Source organism: Dendrobates tinctorius, unplaced genomic scaffold (genome assembly GCF_039654945.1).
Source record: "Dendrobates tinctorius isolate UK_male_01 unplaced genomic scaffold, ASM3965494v1 ptg000070l, whole genome shotgun sequence".
NCBI lineage: Eukaryota > Metazoa > Chordata > Amphibia > Anura > Dendrobatidae > Dendrobates > Dendrobates tinctorius.
Window position 1 is genome coordinate 46,397,250 of NW_027361738.1, and position 13,395 is coordinate 46,410,644.

Sequence of the window (13,395 nt, forward strand, 5' to 3'; positions counted from 1 at the left end):
AGTTTGAAAGCCAGGAAAGTATCAAACACAAGGGAGAGAAAAAGGCCTAGTCAGGTAACGTTCTGAGGTCAGAATACCGAGAGGATAGCAGATCAGAGCAGAAGGGGTTAAACAGACGGATGTTCAGAAGAAGTTCCAGGTGAAGAATCTAAAAATGTACAAATAGAAAGCAAAGCACAGAGGAACAAACTGCACAGTAGCCGGACGTATGTCTGGCAGAAACCTGGAAGTAACAGCCGAGTTAAGTAGCCTGGTAATCACCTGGGACAATGAACACCTGGAGACATCCAGCGCCTCCCAGTCACAGATTGGATGGCCGAGCTGTCAAGCAACACACTGACAGCTCAGCATGTCTCTGAACCAGACAGGATGACTACGCTGTCAATCCAAGTACCAAATTGCACAGCTGAGCTGTCCCAGACACACTGACAGGTGAAACCATGACAGAAGGTCATATTTGTGCAGGTGACTCAGAAAGTAAAACAATGTACCACAACTCTAGTCTCTGCTAAATCTTTCTGAAGGTCTTTTACAGTCAAGTGGGGGTTCTTATTTGCAATCTTATGAGCAGCTCTCATTGAAATTTTGCTTGGTCTTCCAGACCTTATCTTGACCTCTAATGTTCATGTTAACTACCATTTCTTAAATCACATTTCAAACTGAAGATAGGGCAACTTGAAAACGCTTTGCTATCTTCTTATGGTTTTTGCCTTTATGGGCCTCCACCATTTTCATTTTCAAAGTGTTAGGCAGCTGCTTAGAAAAAAACATAGTTGCTGTTTTTAGGCACAAGTTTAGAGGCGGCTGGGTTTTCGTTAAGCTGGGGAATTTGCATCACTTAACCGTTCATGATAGTGAACAAGCCATAATCCTAACAGGCTAACTAAGGTCTGAAACCGTGGTCAAAGTTATCTGAGCACACAAATATCCAAAGTTTTGCATCAGTCAATTTTCCTTTTTGTAATTATTTTTATAAATGTCAATTTTTTTTTGCCTAAAATTAAAAGGAAATGTGTCATCTTTAACTTTAGGCCTTTTAGAGATCATTTAATCTTCAACTTGCTCAACTGTTCACTATACCAGCGGTGCCCAAACTTTTACATGTCATTGTACATATATTTATGTACACACACACTATATACATATAAACACACACATACAGTATATACATATGCACATCCACATACAGTATATACACACACAATATATACTGTGCATATATATATATATTATATACAGTGGGGAAAAAAAGTATTTAGTCAGTCAGCAATAGTGCAAGTTCCACCACTTAAAAAGATGAGAGGCGTCTGTAATTTACATCATAGGTAGACCTCAACTATGGGAGACAAACTGAGAAAAAAAAATCCAGAAAATCACATTGTCTGTTTTTTTTTCATTTTATTTGCATATTATGGTGGAAAATAAGTATTTGGTCAGAAACAAAATTTCATCTCAATACTTTGTGATATATCCTTTGTTGGCAATGACAGAGGTCAAACGTTTTCTGTAAGTCTTCACAAGGTTGCCACACACTGTTGTTGGTATGTCGGCCCATTCCTCCATACAGATCTCCTCTAGAGCAGTGATGTTTTTGGCTTTTCGCTTGGCAACATGGACTTTCAACTCCCTCCAAAGGTTTTCTATAGGGTTGAGATCTGGAGACTGGCTAGGCCACTCCAGGACCTTGAAATGCTTCTTACGAAGCCACTCCTTCGTTGCCCTGGCGGTGTGCTTTGGATCATTGTCATGTTGAAAGACCCAGCCACATTTCATCTTCAATGCCCTTGCTGATGGAAGGAGGTTTGCACTCAAAATCTCACGATACATGGCCCCATTCATTCTTTCATGTACCCGGATCAGTCGTCCTGGCCCCTTTGCAGAGAAACAGCCCCAAAGCATGATGTTTCCACCACCATGCTTTACAGTAGGTATGGTGTTTGATGGATGCAACTCAGTATTCTTTTTCCTCCAAACACGACAAGTTGTGTTTCTACCAAACAGTTCCAGTTTGGTTTCATCAGACCATAGGACATTCTCCCAAAACTCCTCTGGATCATCCAAATGCTCTCTAGCAAACTTCAGACGGGCCCGGACATGTACAGGCTTAAGCAGTGGGACACGTCTGGCACTGCAGGATCTGAGTCCATGGTGGCGTAGTGTGTTACTTATGGTAGGCCTTGTTACATTGGTCCCAGCTCTCTGCAGTTCATTCACTAGGTCCCCCCGCGTGGTTCTGGGATTTTTGCTCACCGTTCTTGTGATCATTCTGACCCCACGGGGTGGGATTTTGCGTGGAGCACCAGATCGAGGGAGATTATCAGTGGTCTTGTATGTCTTCCATGTTCTAATTATTGCTCCCACAGTTGATTTCTTCACTCCAAGCTGGTTGGCTATTGCAGATTCAGTCTTCCCAGCCTGGTGCAGGGCTACAATTTTGTTTCTGGTGTCCTTTGACAGCTCTTTGGTCTTCCCCATAGTGGAGTTTGGAGTCAGACTGTTTGAGGGTGTGCACAGGTGTCTTTTTATACTGATAACAAGTTTAAACAGGTGCCATTACTACAGGTAATGAGTGGAGGAAAGAGGAGACTCTTAAAGAAGTTACAGGTCTGTGAGAGCCAGAAATCTTGATTGCTTGTTTCTGACCAAATACTTATTTTCCACCATAATATGCAAATAAAATGAAAAAAAAACAGACAATGTGATTTTCTGGATTTTTTTTTCTCAGTTTGTCTCCCATAGTTGAGGTCTACCTATGATGTAAATTACAGACGCCTCTCATCTTTTTAAGTGGTGGAACTTGCACTATTGCTGACTGACTAAATACTTTTTTTCCCCACTGTATATATATACATACAAACACACACACACTTTTGGATTATTATATGCTATACAAACTGTCATTTCTTTTTTTTTATTCTGCAAAAATAATGAGAAACTTGCACAGTGTAATGCACTATGTGCCTTGTTCAGGTGACTAACAGGAATTGGATTACTCAATGTGATACGCATAAGGCAGCTGTCTGGTATTGAACATAAATTATAACCCAATTTACATCCTGGCGTGAGACTGGAATCTGCGTAATGTACTATGAGATTATACGAGGACTTTTATAGGACTTGTACTTCTCATCCTTCCAAAGAGGAACAGCATGCATCTACAGTTATATATTTACAAGAAAATCAAAGGGCACAAAAAAGTAAAACTAGTGCACGCTTAAAAAGTATATACAGCACAAAAGCTTAAAGAGTAACCATCGTTTTAATTTGTGTTTAATAAATTAAAATGAGCAACTTTGTAATATACCGTATCTTATCAGAGAAATCTGCTTCTTTATCTGCCAGGACTGATCCTTTGTTTACAAAATGCTTTATTTCTTTAGCTTAATTTTGTAGTGTCATTAATTCCACAGCAATTAAAAGACATTGTCATCACTGTCCCCCATTGGGGCTCACAATCTAAATTGACAATCATTATGTGTTAGGAACGGCGGAACGCAATAAATAAAAATAATAAAGTTTGTTCGCCGCTCAGGGTCCACTGTGCAGTAGATGATATGACTGCTGCAAAGTGGTGGCAGGCAAGCAATATGGCGGAAATGCGCACGTGGGTTAAACGTCACCCAGGCGCGCAGAGCAATCTCTGTTAAGTCACAGAGGTGCCAACAAAGGCAAATATAATAAGGCTGAGCCTGTTGGAGTCACAGTACTCAGAGTAAATGCACACACGGTATCTGGTCACAGGAGAGGAGCCAAAGACAGCGGAACTGCGTCCGTCTAGACCTACCGTGCGTGCGACGTCGCAACTGTGGATGCCAAGGAGGCCCGCAACTCCAGCGAGGCGTAGGACACTGCCGCTAGACGACAAGGCTAGTACGCAAGCGCAATGTCGGACGCTAGCAACTGTGGATGATATAGTAGTGGTGCGCTGGCGCTGACTCTAAGCTTAGTCCCTGTCCACATACGTAATATCAGAGGGAGGGGGTTTCAAATGAGTCATTCACCAGAATCATACATCCATCATCATTCACACAGTAGCAACTATAGTCTATACGAGCGCATGGCGGAACGGCCATGCGTGCTTTTTATAGCAGCCGGGACCTTCCGGAAGCTTCCAGATCTCTGAGATGGACCAATGAGATCTGGAGCAAGCCCTGAGCACATGACTCCCGATCTCTAATGGGAAATCGTCTCATGAGCATGCTCAGTAGGAGGACAGAGGCACGGCCCTGAGAGATTTGCTGCAAGGCAATCTCCTCTGCAGTAGATAAACAGCAAGAGACCGCAGAATGTAAGGGTCTGGATTCCTGCAGAGCAGACGCAGAAACCTGACGCCTAACATTAACCCCCCTCCTAGGGCCCCCTCCTCCCTGAGCCTTCCAATCCACCACCTTGTGCCCATCAGGGGCATAGGCCTCAGACCCATCCGAAGGCAAGTCTGATGTCCCGGTAGGCGACAAGGAAAACCGGGACACGTGGAAGGCATCAGAGGCGGCAAGGTCGCCAGGTTTGAGAAGGGACGCGTGGGAGACAACGGGGGCGGCAAAATCGTCAGGAGCAGAAGCTAAAGTGGAACGCCGCAGTGTGTCGGCTGGCGTCTCCACTCTCTGTTTAAGGAAGCTATTCCGAGCACAAAAGGCGCAGGCCCGAATATACTTTTTAACATCCCGAGCCCTGTGTGGCCACCAATACGACCCCGCCAGGAGTTTTGTGGTCTGCATGTAGCCACAGTGACCACCCCTCCTGGAGGCGTGTGCCCATGCAAGAACCCTTGGCCGAAGGCGGGGAGGGACAAAGGTCTTGCCCGGCGGCACAGAGTTTGGCCATTGCGGGGCACTGTTGTCCTGAGAAACAGCGTGTTGACAATGGTAACCGCAAATGGAGTTTTGTGCCGGACGCGCCTCGAGAACGGCGCAAGACACCTCCATGGGCTCTGGGAGTGGAGTCTCTGGCTCGGGTGGTTCCAGAGGATCAAAAAAGTTGGGAGCCGAGGTAACCTTCCGTTTGGATTGAGCTCGCTCCAGGCCGCGCTCCGAAAAACGGAGATCAATGCGGGTGGAAATGGCAATCAGCTCTTCCAAACTTGCAGGAACCTCTCTGGTAGAGAGAGCATCCTTAGCATGCTCTGCCAAACCTCTCCAAAACACAGGGATGAGGTCTTTGTCAGACCACTCCAGCTCGGAAGCCAGTGTCCGAAAACTAACGGCATACTGACTAACCGAGAGGGATCCCTGAGTCAAAGCAAGTAGCTGAAGAGAGGTGTTGTGCGTGACCCGTGGTCCCAGGAAGAGCTGCTTAATAGCTGTTAAAAGCTGAGCAGCGGTCCGAACCTCTGGGTCACCACGCTCCCATAGTGGTGTAGCCCACTCCAACGCCTTGCATGACAGAAGGGAAACAATAAACCCCACCTTGGCCCGTTCCGTAGGGAATCGCGCAGCCAGTAACTCCAGCTGGATAGAGCACTGACTGACGAAATCCCTACAGGAGGCGCCATCGCCAGAAAATTTATTGGGCAACGGGAGGCGGGTAACTGTCGGCGTGTGGGAGGACGTGGACATACGTGAAACCAGGTCTGCGATTGCCTGTACAGCAGCTTCAGCGGATTTTGCAGCTGAGATAGCACTCAAGAGTAGCCAACCGACCCTCCAGCTGCCGAATATACTGTAAGAGTTGCTGCTGTTCTGCCATCACTAGCCAGACCCTGGCGCTAGTATAATGTTAGGAACGGCGGAACGCACTAAATAAAAATAATAATAAAGTGCGTTCGCCGCTCGGGGTCCACCGTGCAGTAGATGATATGACTGCTGCAGAGTGGTGGCAGGCAAGCAATATGGCAGAAATGCGCACGTGGGTTAAACGTCACCCAGGTGCGCAGAGCAATCTCTGTTAAGTCACAGAGGTGCCAACAAAGACAAATATAATAAGGCTGAGCCTGTTGGAGTCACAGTACTCAGAGTAAATGCACACACGGTATCTGGTCACAGGAGCAGAGCCAAAGACAGCACAACTGCGGACGCCAAGGAGGGCTGCAACTGCAGCGCGGCGTAGGACACTGCCGCTAGACGACAAAGCTAGTACGCAAGCGCAATGTCGGATGCTAGCAACTGTGGATGATGTAGTAGTGCCGCGCTGGCGCTGACTCTAAGCTTAGTCCCTGTCCACATACGTAATATCAGACGGAAGGGGTTTCAAATGAGTCATTCACCAGAATCATACAACCATCATCATTCACACAGTAGCAACTATAGAATATACTAGCGCATGGCGGAACATAAGCAAGTTTGCAATTGACTTGCTTTTTCTGCTGTTATTCTCCTGCACTACTTTTATCTCACATAGTATACAGCTGGTTTCCTAGGATCTTTCAAGTATTGCGACAAATCTGCATTGAAAAACACTCAGCTAAAATGCAGCAAAAAATGCAAAGTTTGCACACAGCCTTTCAGTTCAACTAATACTACAGCTCTGCTACTCACCAGAACTGTCACTCAAGAGGGAGAATCCACCCCCGAGAAACCAGGAAGTGAAAGAGAGAATGGGAAGCTGTGCGCTGCTCAAAAGACAACTTGAGAAAACCCCTTCAAGACTTGTGCACCACATACAAATGTATGATGCACCAGTATCTTACCAAGTGCAGCGTGCTCCAGACTAATTAACAGAGCATGTGTTCAGGTACATAGGGGACATAAATCTGTTTATCTGGTACATAAGCTAGTGTAAATTATTCATAAATCTAACCAATGGTACCATAATCCCCCAACAGATGCCATTTTTATGTATAGATAATGCACAATTGCGACATCTCATTCTGAAAATTATTTGCGCCAAAACATGTACACATACTATAGTTCATGATGAAAATATCACAAGTAAAACACCTATGGTTCTCATTATCTATGGCATCGAAAACTCATAACGGACCTCTGATCAAGGTTGCAATCAATTATACTGCTTGCATGCCTTTCCCTGCATTATTGTCGGTTAGTTTCACTGTGCCACTCCATGTATTCGCCATGTTACCCAACTTACTCACCATGTTCACCAAGTTACCCAACTTATTCACCATGTTACCCCACTTATTCAACGTGTTCCCCAATTTATTCACCATGGTTTCCAGCTTATCTACTAAGTTTACCAACTTAACCCACTTACTCACCATCTTACGCCATTTATTCACCATGTAAGGCTGGTTTCACATTTGCGTTTTTTAGCGCTGGAAAAAAACGCACACCTGCGCATGCGTTTTTTCCCCTATATTTAACATGGGTGCGCATACCTGCGCACTGGTCAGCGCATGTATGCGATTTTCATGCGCTGCGTTTTTTTGGGGTGTGCGTTGGGATTTTCCAGACGCAGCATGTTGCATTTTTTGGCCCTGCAAAAAAGCGCATGCGCACATATGCGCACGTTTTGCGCTAAAAATGGCCATTATAGCCTATGGATGCGCATATGTGCGCACTGGCATGCTCATGTATGCGTTTTTTTGCATATGCGTTTTTTTTTTTAAACCATGGAATTTAGGGGTTTGGGTTAGAGTTAGGGTTAGTTAAGGGGGTTTAGGGTTAGGGTTATGGTCAGGGTCAGGGTTAGGGTTAGGGTCAGGGTTAGGGTTAAGTATGGTTTTGTTAAGGATTAGGGTCATGGTTAGGGTCAGGATTAGGGTTAAGTATGGTTTTGTTAAGGGTTAGGGTCAGGGTTAGGGTTAGGGTTAGGGTCAGGGTTAGGGTTAGGGTTAGGGTTAGGGTCAGGGTTAGGGTCAGGATTAGGGTTAAGTATGGTTTTGTTAAGGATTAGGGTCGGGGTTAGGGTCAGGATTAGGGTTAAGTATGGTTTTGTTAAGGGTTAGGGTCAGGGTTAGGGTTAGGGTTAGGGTCAGGGTTAGGGTTAGGGTTAGGGTTAGGGTCAGGGTTAGGGTCAGGATTAGGGTTAAGTATGGTTTTGTTAAGGATTAGGGTCAGGGTTAGGGTCAGGATTAGGGTTAAGTATGGTTTTGTTAAGGGTTAGGGTCAGGGTTAGGGTTAGGGTTAGGGTCAGGGTTAGGGTCAGGATTAGGGTTAAGTATGGTTTGGTTAAGGGTTAGGGTCAGGGTTAGGGTTAGGGTTAGGGTTAGGGTCAGGGTTAGGGTTAAGTATGGTTTTGTTAAGGGTTAGGGTCAGGGTTAGGGTTAGGGTTAGGGTCAGGGTTAGGGTTAGGGTTAGGGTTAGGGTTAGTTAGGGTTTAGGGTTTGGGTTAGGGTTAAGTATGATTTGGTTAAGGGTTAGGGTCAGGGTTAGGGTTAGGGTTAGGGTCAGGGTTAGGGTTAGTAAAGTCATGGTTTGGGTAGTGTGAGGGGCCACCTAAAAATGTTGGAAAAAAACGCAAACGCGGTAAAAACGCGCTAAAAACGCATACAAACGCATAAAAACGCTGCGTTTTTTTCATGCATGCTCATAAAAATGCTTGAAAAAAACGCAGCAGTTGTATGCTTATGTATGCGTTTTTTCAATGCGTTTTTTTGCGGGAAAAACGCGCTGCAAAAAAAAGCAAGTGTGAAACTAGCCTTATCCCACTTATTCACTGTGTTACCCAACTATTTAATTGCTTTTAGCACCATGTTTTCAGATAAACTGTCTAATCTTGAATCGCGTAATTAAAGTTAAAGTTATTATCATAAGTGCAATATATGCAAAATACCTCCAACCAGTTATTTTGGCAGTGCCGTCCCTTGACCGATGTCCTAACAGTGCCCAATATGACAGAATCGCTCCTGAAATAGCGGTCATAGGGGAACCCGTCATGTCCTCAAATGCTATTAACCTGTAGATACATGGTTAATCTGCAGATTAATAGAGTTACAATGCTGGCCGTCCGCCTTACTGAAAACGTGGATACTGGGAGGAAATTAACTTTATTTCTCCTGGGAGCTGCCAGCTTTCAGTCATAGAGGTGTGGCGGTGTGGCTGAAGTCACTGCTCACAGAATTATGAGCGGCGGCTGTAAGCACTCTGACATTTCGCTCTGATGTGTACCTGTGTTTTAGGAATGATTCTGTGACATTCAACCCTCCATGTGACATGGGTTACACCACTGTGGGCATGATTACAGACCGCACTGCATGACTAGTTTCAGGACCGGGACCGGCCAGATGACTATCAGAAGAAGGTAGTTTGCATGCACCACCCACATGGTTATATATTAATTATATTATTTAATATTAGTTAATAAAATAACAGCGTTATAAGAAAGCTTTGCTATAATGTATATTTTAGGAGGACTTAAGCTTCCTCTTCAACTACTGCAGTTAAAATGTGTTTACAAGCCTTGTCCATACCTTGTAGCTGAGGCAGATAGGCTCCTATTAATTTCGATCTTTTCTTTTCATAACCTTTCTGTGTGATGTCACCTGCCAAAAATAAGTGAAATGGATGAGAAAGGGAACTTATTTTTCATGGCTTCTATTTTTGTGAAATTGCACCAACGTTACATCAGACATCGGGGAAACATAAGCCAAGAGACGGGTCAGCAGAACACAAGCCACAACAGCCATATCCATTGCCAAAGCAACAAAGACAAGGAAACACAGTCACTAACAGATATTCCCACCACATGTGTTTCCCAGTAAAATCCAGAGCTTTATTGAAGACCTCGCTTTCAGTTACTTATTTATAGGATAGATGTTCAGAAATTATATTGTCACTGAAAATATTCATGAATCACACCCGCGTATGCAGGATTATATGAGAGAATACACAACAGGGGACATGTACCAAAGCCCTTCTGAAAAACAATTCCAAATGGCATCTTTATCATTACATCATTCTATTTAAGTGCCATATAAAGCGTATACAAGGCTGCACCATATTTCACAAGTCCATCGTGACATTTTACGGCAGCCTGGAGAGCGTGCACTATTAAACAGTTGTCTGAGAAAGGCTTTGCTATGTATAATTTTACATTTCCTACCACTCCGTGTCATAAACAATGGGTGCACGATGATTAGGCAAGTGAGTATTTTGACCATATCATCGTTTTTATGCAGATTTTCCAACTACAAGCTGTATAAACCTTAATGCTTATTGGATGAAGCAGATCAGCTGATGTGCATTTGTGTAATGAGGGAGGGTGAGGCCTAAGGATGCGACATCCTTTATCAAGGTGTGCAGAAATAACAGGCCAAAAATAATTTTTAACTGATTGAAAAGTAAAAATTTGCTACAAGTCTTACGGAAGGATGCAGCACCCTTGAAATTGCTAAGACATTGGGGCATTATCAGAGAACCATCAAAAGTTTGGTTGCAAAAAGTCAACAGGGTCACAAAAAACGAGTTGAGAAAAAAGATGAACATTGGTTCTTCTCAAACCTTTGGCAGTCAAACGTGAAGCGACCAGGAAGCCATTATCTACCTGTGCTGTCATATTCCAGAGCTGTAAGCACCCAGGAGGCCCAGAAGTTTAAGGTGCTCAGTGGTCAGAGACACGGCCAAGGTAAGGAAGACTGAAACCCAACCACCATGGAATAGAGCACGAAAGGCGAAACAACAATCATGGGCCAAGAAATATCTGAAGGCAGATTTTTTTTCAAAGATTTTATGAAGTGATGAGAAGAGAATGACACTTGATGGACCATTTGGCTCAAGGCTGGATAAGTAATGGGCACAGACCTCCACTTCCACTCAGATGACAGCAAGGTGGAGGTGGGCTCTACTATAGGCTGGCATTTTTACTATATAAGCTAGTTAAACCTTTCAGATTAAACATGGCTAAAAATCAACTCCCAAACCTACTGCCCGTTTTAAGAAGACACTTTCGTTAAGCAATGGTAAAGGAAAAAGACTGCAGCTTCCAAGAAAATCACGATTTTTATTGCAGGACACTGATCCATCGCAGCATCGAAGTCCCCACTGCTCGGCTGCCAGTAAAGGCCTTAAAGATGAGAGAATAATCACATGGCACCTTCCTCTCCTGATCTAAAACCTATTGAGAACTTGTGGGCCTTAAATGGAAGATTCTCTCTGACCAGTGTCCGGGCGGCTGTGGTTGGTTTTGCCAAAAAAGCTGATCATCAACAGACTAAGAAACTGACAAACTCCATGGACAAAGCTTATGACTGCTATTGAAAAGAAGTGTTGCTTTACTATTAACTGATTATATATATTATATACCGGCATATTTATTTATTTTACTCACTTATATAGAGCTATTAATTCCACAGTGCTTTACAGACGTTATCGCCTATTTGCCAATAAATATATATACATATACATATATATATATATATATATATATATATATATATATATATATATATATGTGTGTGTGTGTGTGTGTGTGTGTGTGTGTGTATGTAATTTTGCCACGAAAAACTGGGTAAACTTATTGACTCAAGTATAAGCCGGGTATGCATTGTCACCTCATCCCTGTCCTGGTATGCATGGCTCCCCTGTCCCTGTATGCATGGCTCCCCCGTCCCTGTATGCATGGCTCCCCTGTCCATGTATGCATGGCTCCCCCGTCCATGTATGCATTGCTCCTTATCCCCTATCCTTGTATGCATGGCTACCCCGTCCCTGTCCTTGTATGCATGACTCCCCGGTCCCTGTCCTTGTATGCATGGTTCCCCCATCGCTCCCCTATCCTTGTATGCATGGTTCCCCCATCCCTGTCCTTGTATGCATGGCTCCTTATCCCTTATCCCTGTATGCATGGCTCCCCCGTCACTGTCCTTGTATGCATGGTTCCCCTATCGCTGTCCTTGTATGCATGGCTCCTTATCCCCTATCCTTGTATGCATGGCTCCCCCGTCACTGTCCTTGTATGCATGGTTCCCCCATCCCTGTCCTGGTATGCATGGCTCCTTATCCCCTATCCTTGTATGCATGGATCCCCCATCCCTGTCCTGGTATGCATGGTTCCCCCATCGCTGTCCTTGTATGCATGGCTCCTTATCCCCTATCCTTGTATGCATGGTTCCCCCATCGCTGACCTTGTATGCATGGCTCCTTAACCCTTATCCCTGTATACATGGCTCCCCCGTCACTGTCCTTGTATGCATGGTTCCCCCATCGCTGTCCTTGTATGCATGGCTCCTTATCCCCTATCCTTGTATGCATGGCTCCCCCGTCACTGTCCTTGTGTGCATGGTTCCCCCATCCCTATCCTGGTATGCATGGCTCCTTATCCCCTATCCTTGTATGCATGTTTCCTATAAAAAAAAAAACAAACCTCCTACTCACCGTCCTGCGTGCCCTCGCTGCATCTCATTCCGGAGCCAGCAGCTCTTCCTGCTGAGGGATCATGAGTGATTAAGGTAATGAATATTCACTCCACGCCTATGGGAGTGGAGAGGCGTGCATATTCATTACCTTGATGAGCGGGGCCACGCGATCGCTTGGACGGAAATGCTGCTGGCGCTGGAACGAGATGCAATTGACTCGTGTATAAGCCGAGGGGGAGAGAGATTATGTGAGAGACTGAAAGAATAATGGAGAGACTGAGAAACGGAAAAAGAGAAGATACATAAGAGAAAGAAGGAAAATAAAAGAGAATGGATAAGAAAGAGTAGAAAAAGAGATGGACAGAGAGAGTCAATGGAAAATGCAGGAGGGAGAGAGTGTAGAGAGTAACGGATAGAGAGAAGGAAAGAGATAGTCAAGAAAATGAGAAAGATATGGAGTTCTAATGCTTGGCTCCTATGGTGTGACCACAGCTGGGGTGCGGCAGGTTACTTACCCCTGATCTACAGTATAAGTAATCTGTCCACCCCAGGACTAAGATACACTGACATTCACAGCACATGGATGGAAACCTTTATTTATCAGGATTATATAATAGCGGCAAATCAAAGTCAAGGTCATTTGTACCAGATTTCCGCAACCGTATGTGCACATACAGAATAGGGCTTCTCCCTGTCTTTAGCATAGGGTGTAATGTCACTCATCCATCTTTCAGTCTAACAATAACCTACAACGCTCATACAGCAGTCTTGGCCATAATCGCAATCCTTATTATGAATAATGCAGGGCGGTTTTCACGGTACCGCACATTAACGCTGCGTATAGAAGGCCACAATACGTCACAAGAGATGATGAAAGCCACGTGAGGCATCCCTCACATGAACACATTTAGATCTAAAGTAATCACTGCCTTTACTACAAAATAAATAAAAAATAAGAAGCCTTTAAAGATAGACCTGCATGATGTGAATCAATGCAATAACTCTTACCACCAGAGCAAGGAAGGAACATAAGGGAATGAAAGAGGATGAAGACAGGACGATAATGGAAAATAAACAGGGGTTGGAACATCTAGTTATACATGAAAGTCAAATTTGTGCCTAATGCACTTCCCACCCCCAAGCGTCATCACCATGCTACAATAATCAGGCCACAGACACAGGTTTGACAATTTAGAGGCTTTGAC

The 13,395-nt window shown here is 44.4% G+C and overlaps 1 protein-coding gene across 8 annotated transcripts in view; it reads right to left on the bottom strand.

The window, feature by feature from the left end:
• The window catches only part of DIP2C (disco interacting protein 2 homolog C), a 535,770-nt gene that overhangs the window by 260,612 nt on the left and 261,763 nt on the right, over positions 1 to 13,395 (bottom strand). For 6 of the 8 annotated variants that reach the window (XM_073581624.1, XM_073581628.1, XM_073581627.1 and 3 more), the window contains one exon: positions 9,308 to 9,379. The exons of the other annotated variants lie outside the window; for them this stretch is intronic. In XM_073581624.1, the coding sequence (XP_073437725.1) occupies positions 9,308 to 9,379 (72 nt within the window). The remainder of the gene's footprint in view (positions 1 to 9,307; positions 9,380 to 13,395) is intronic. 8 annotated transcript variants of the gene reach the window in all.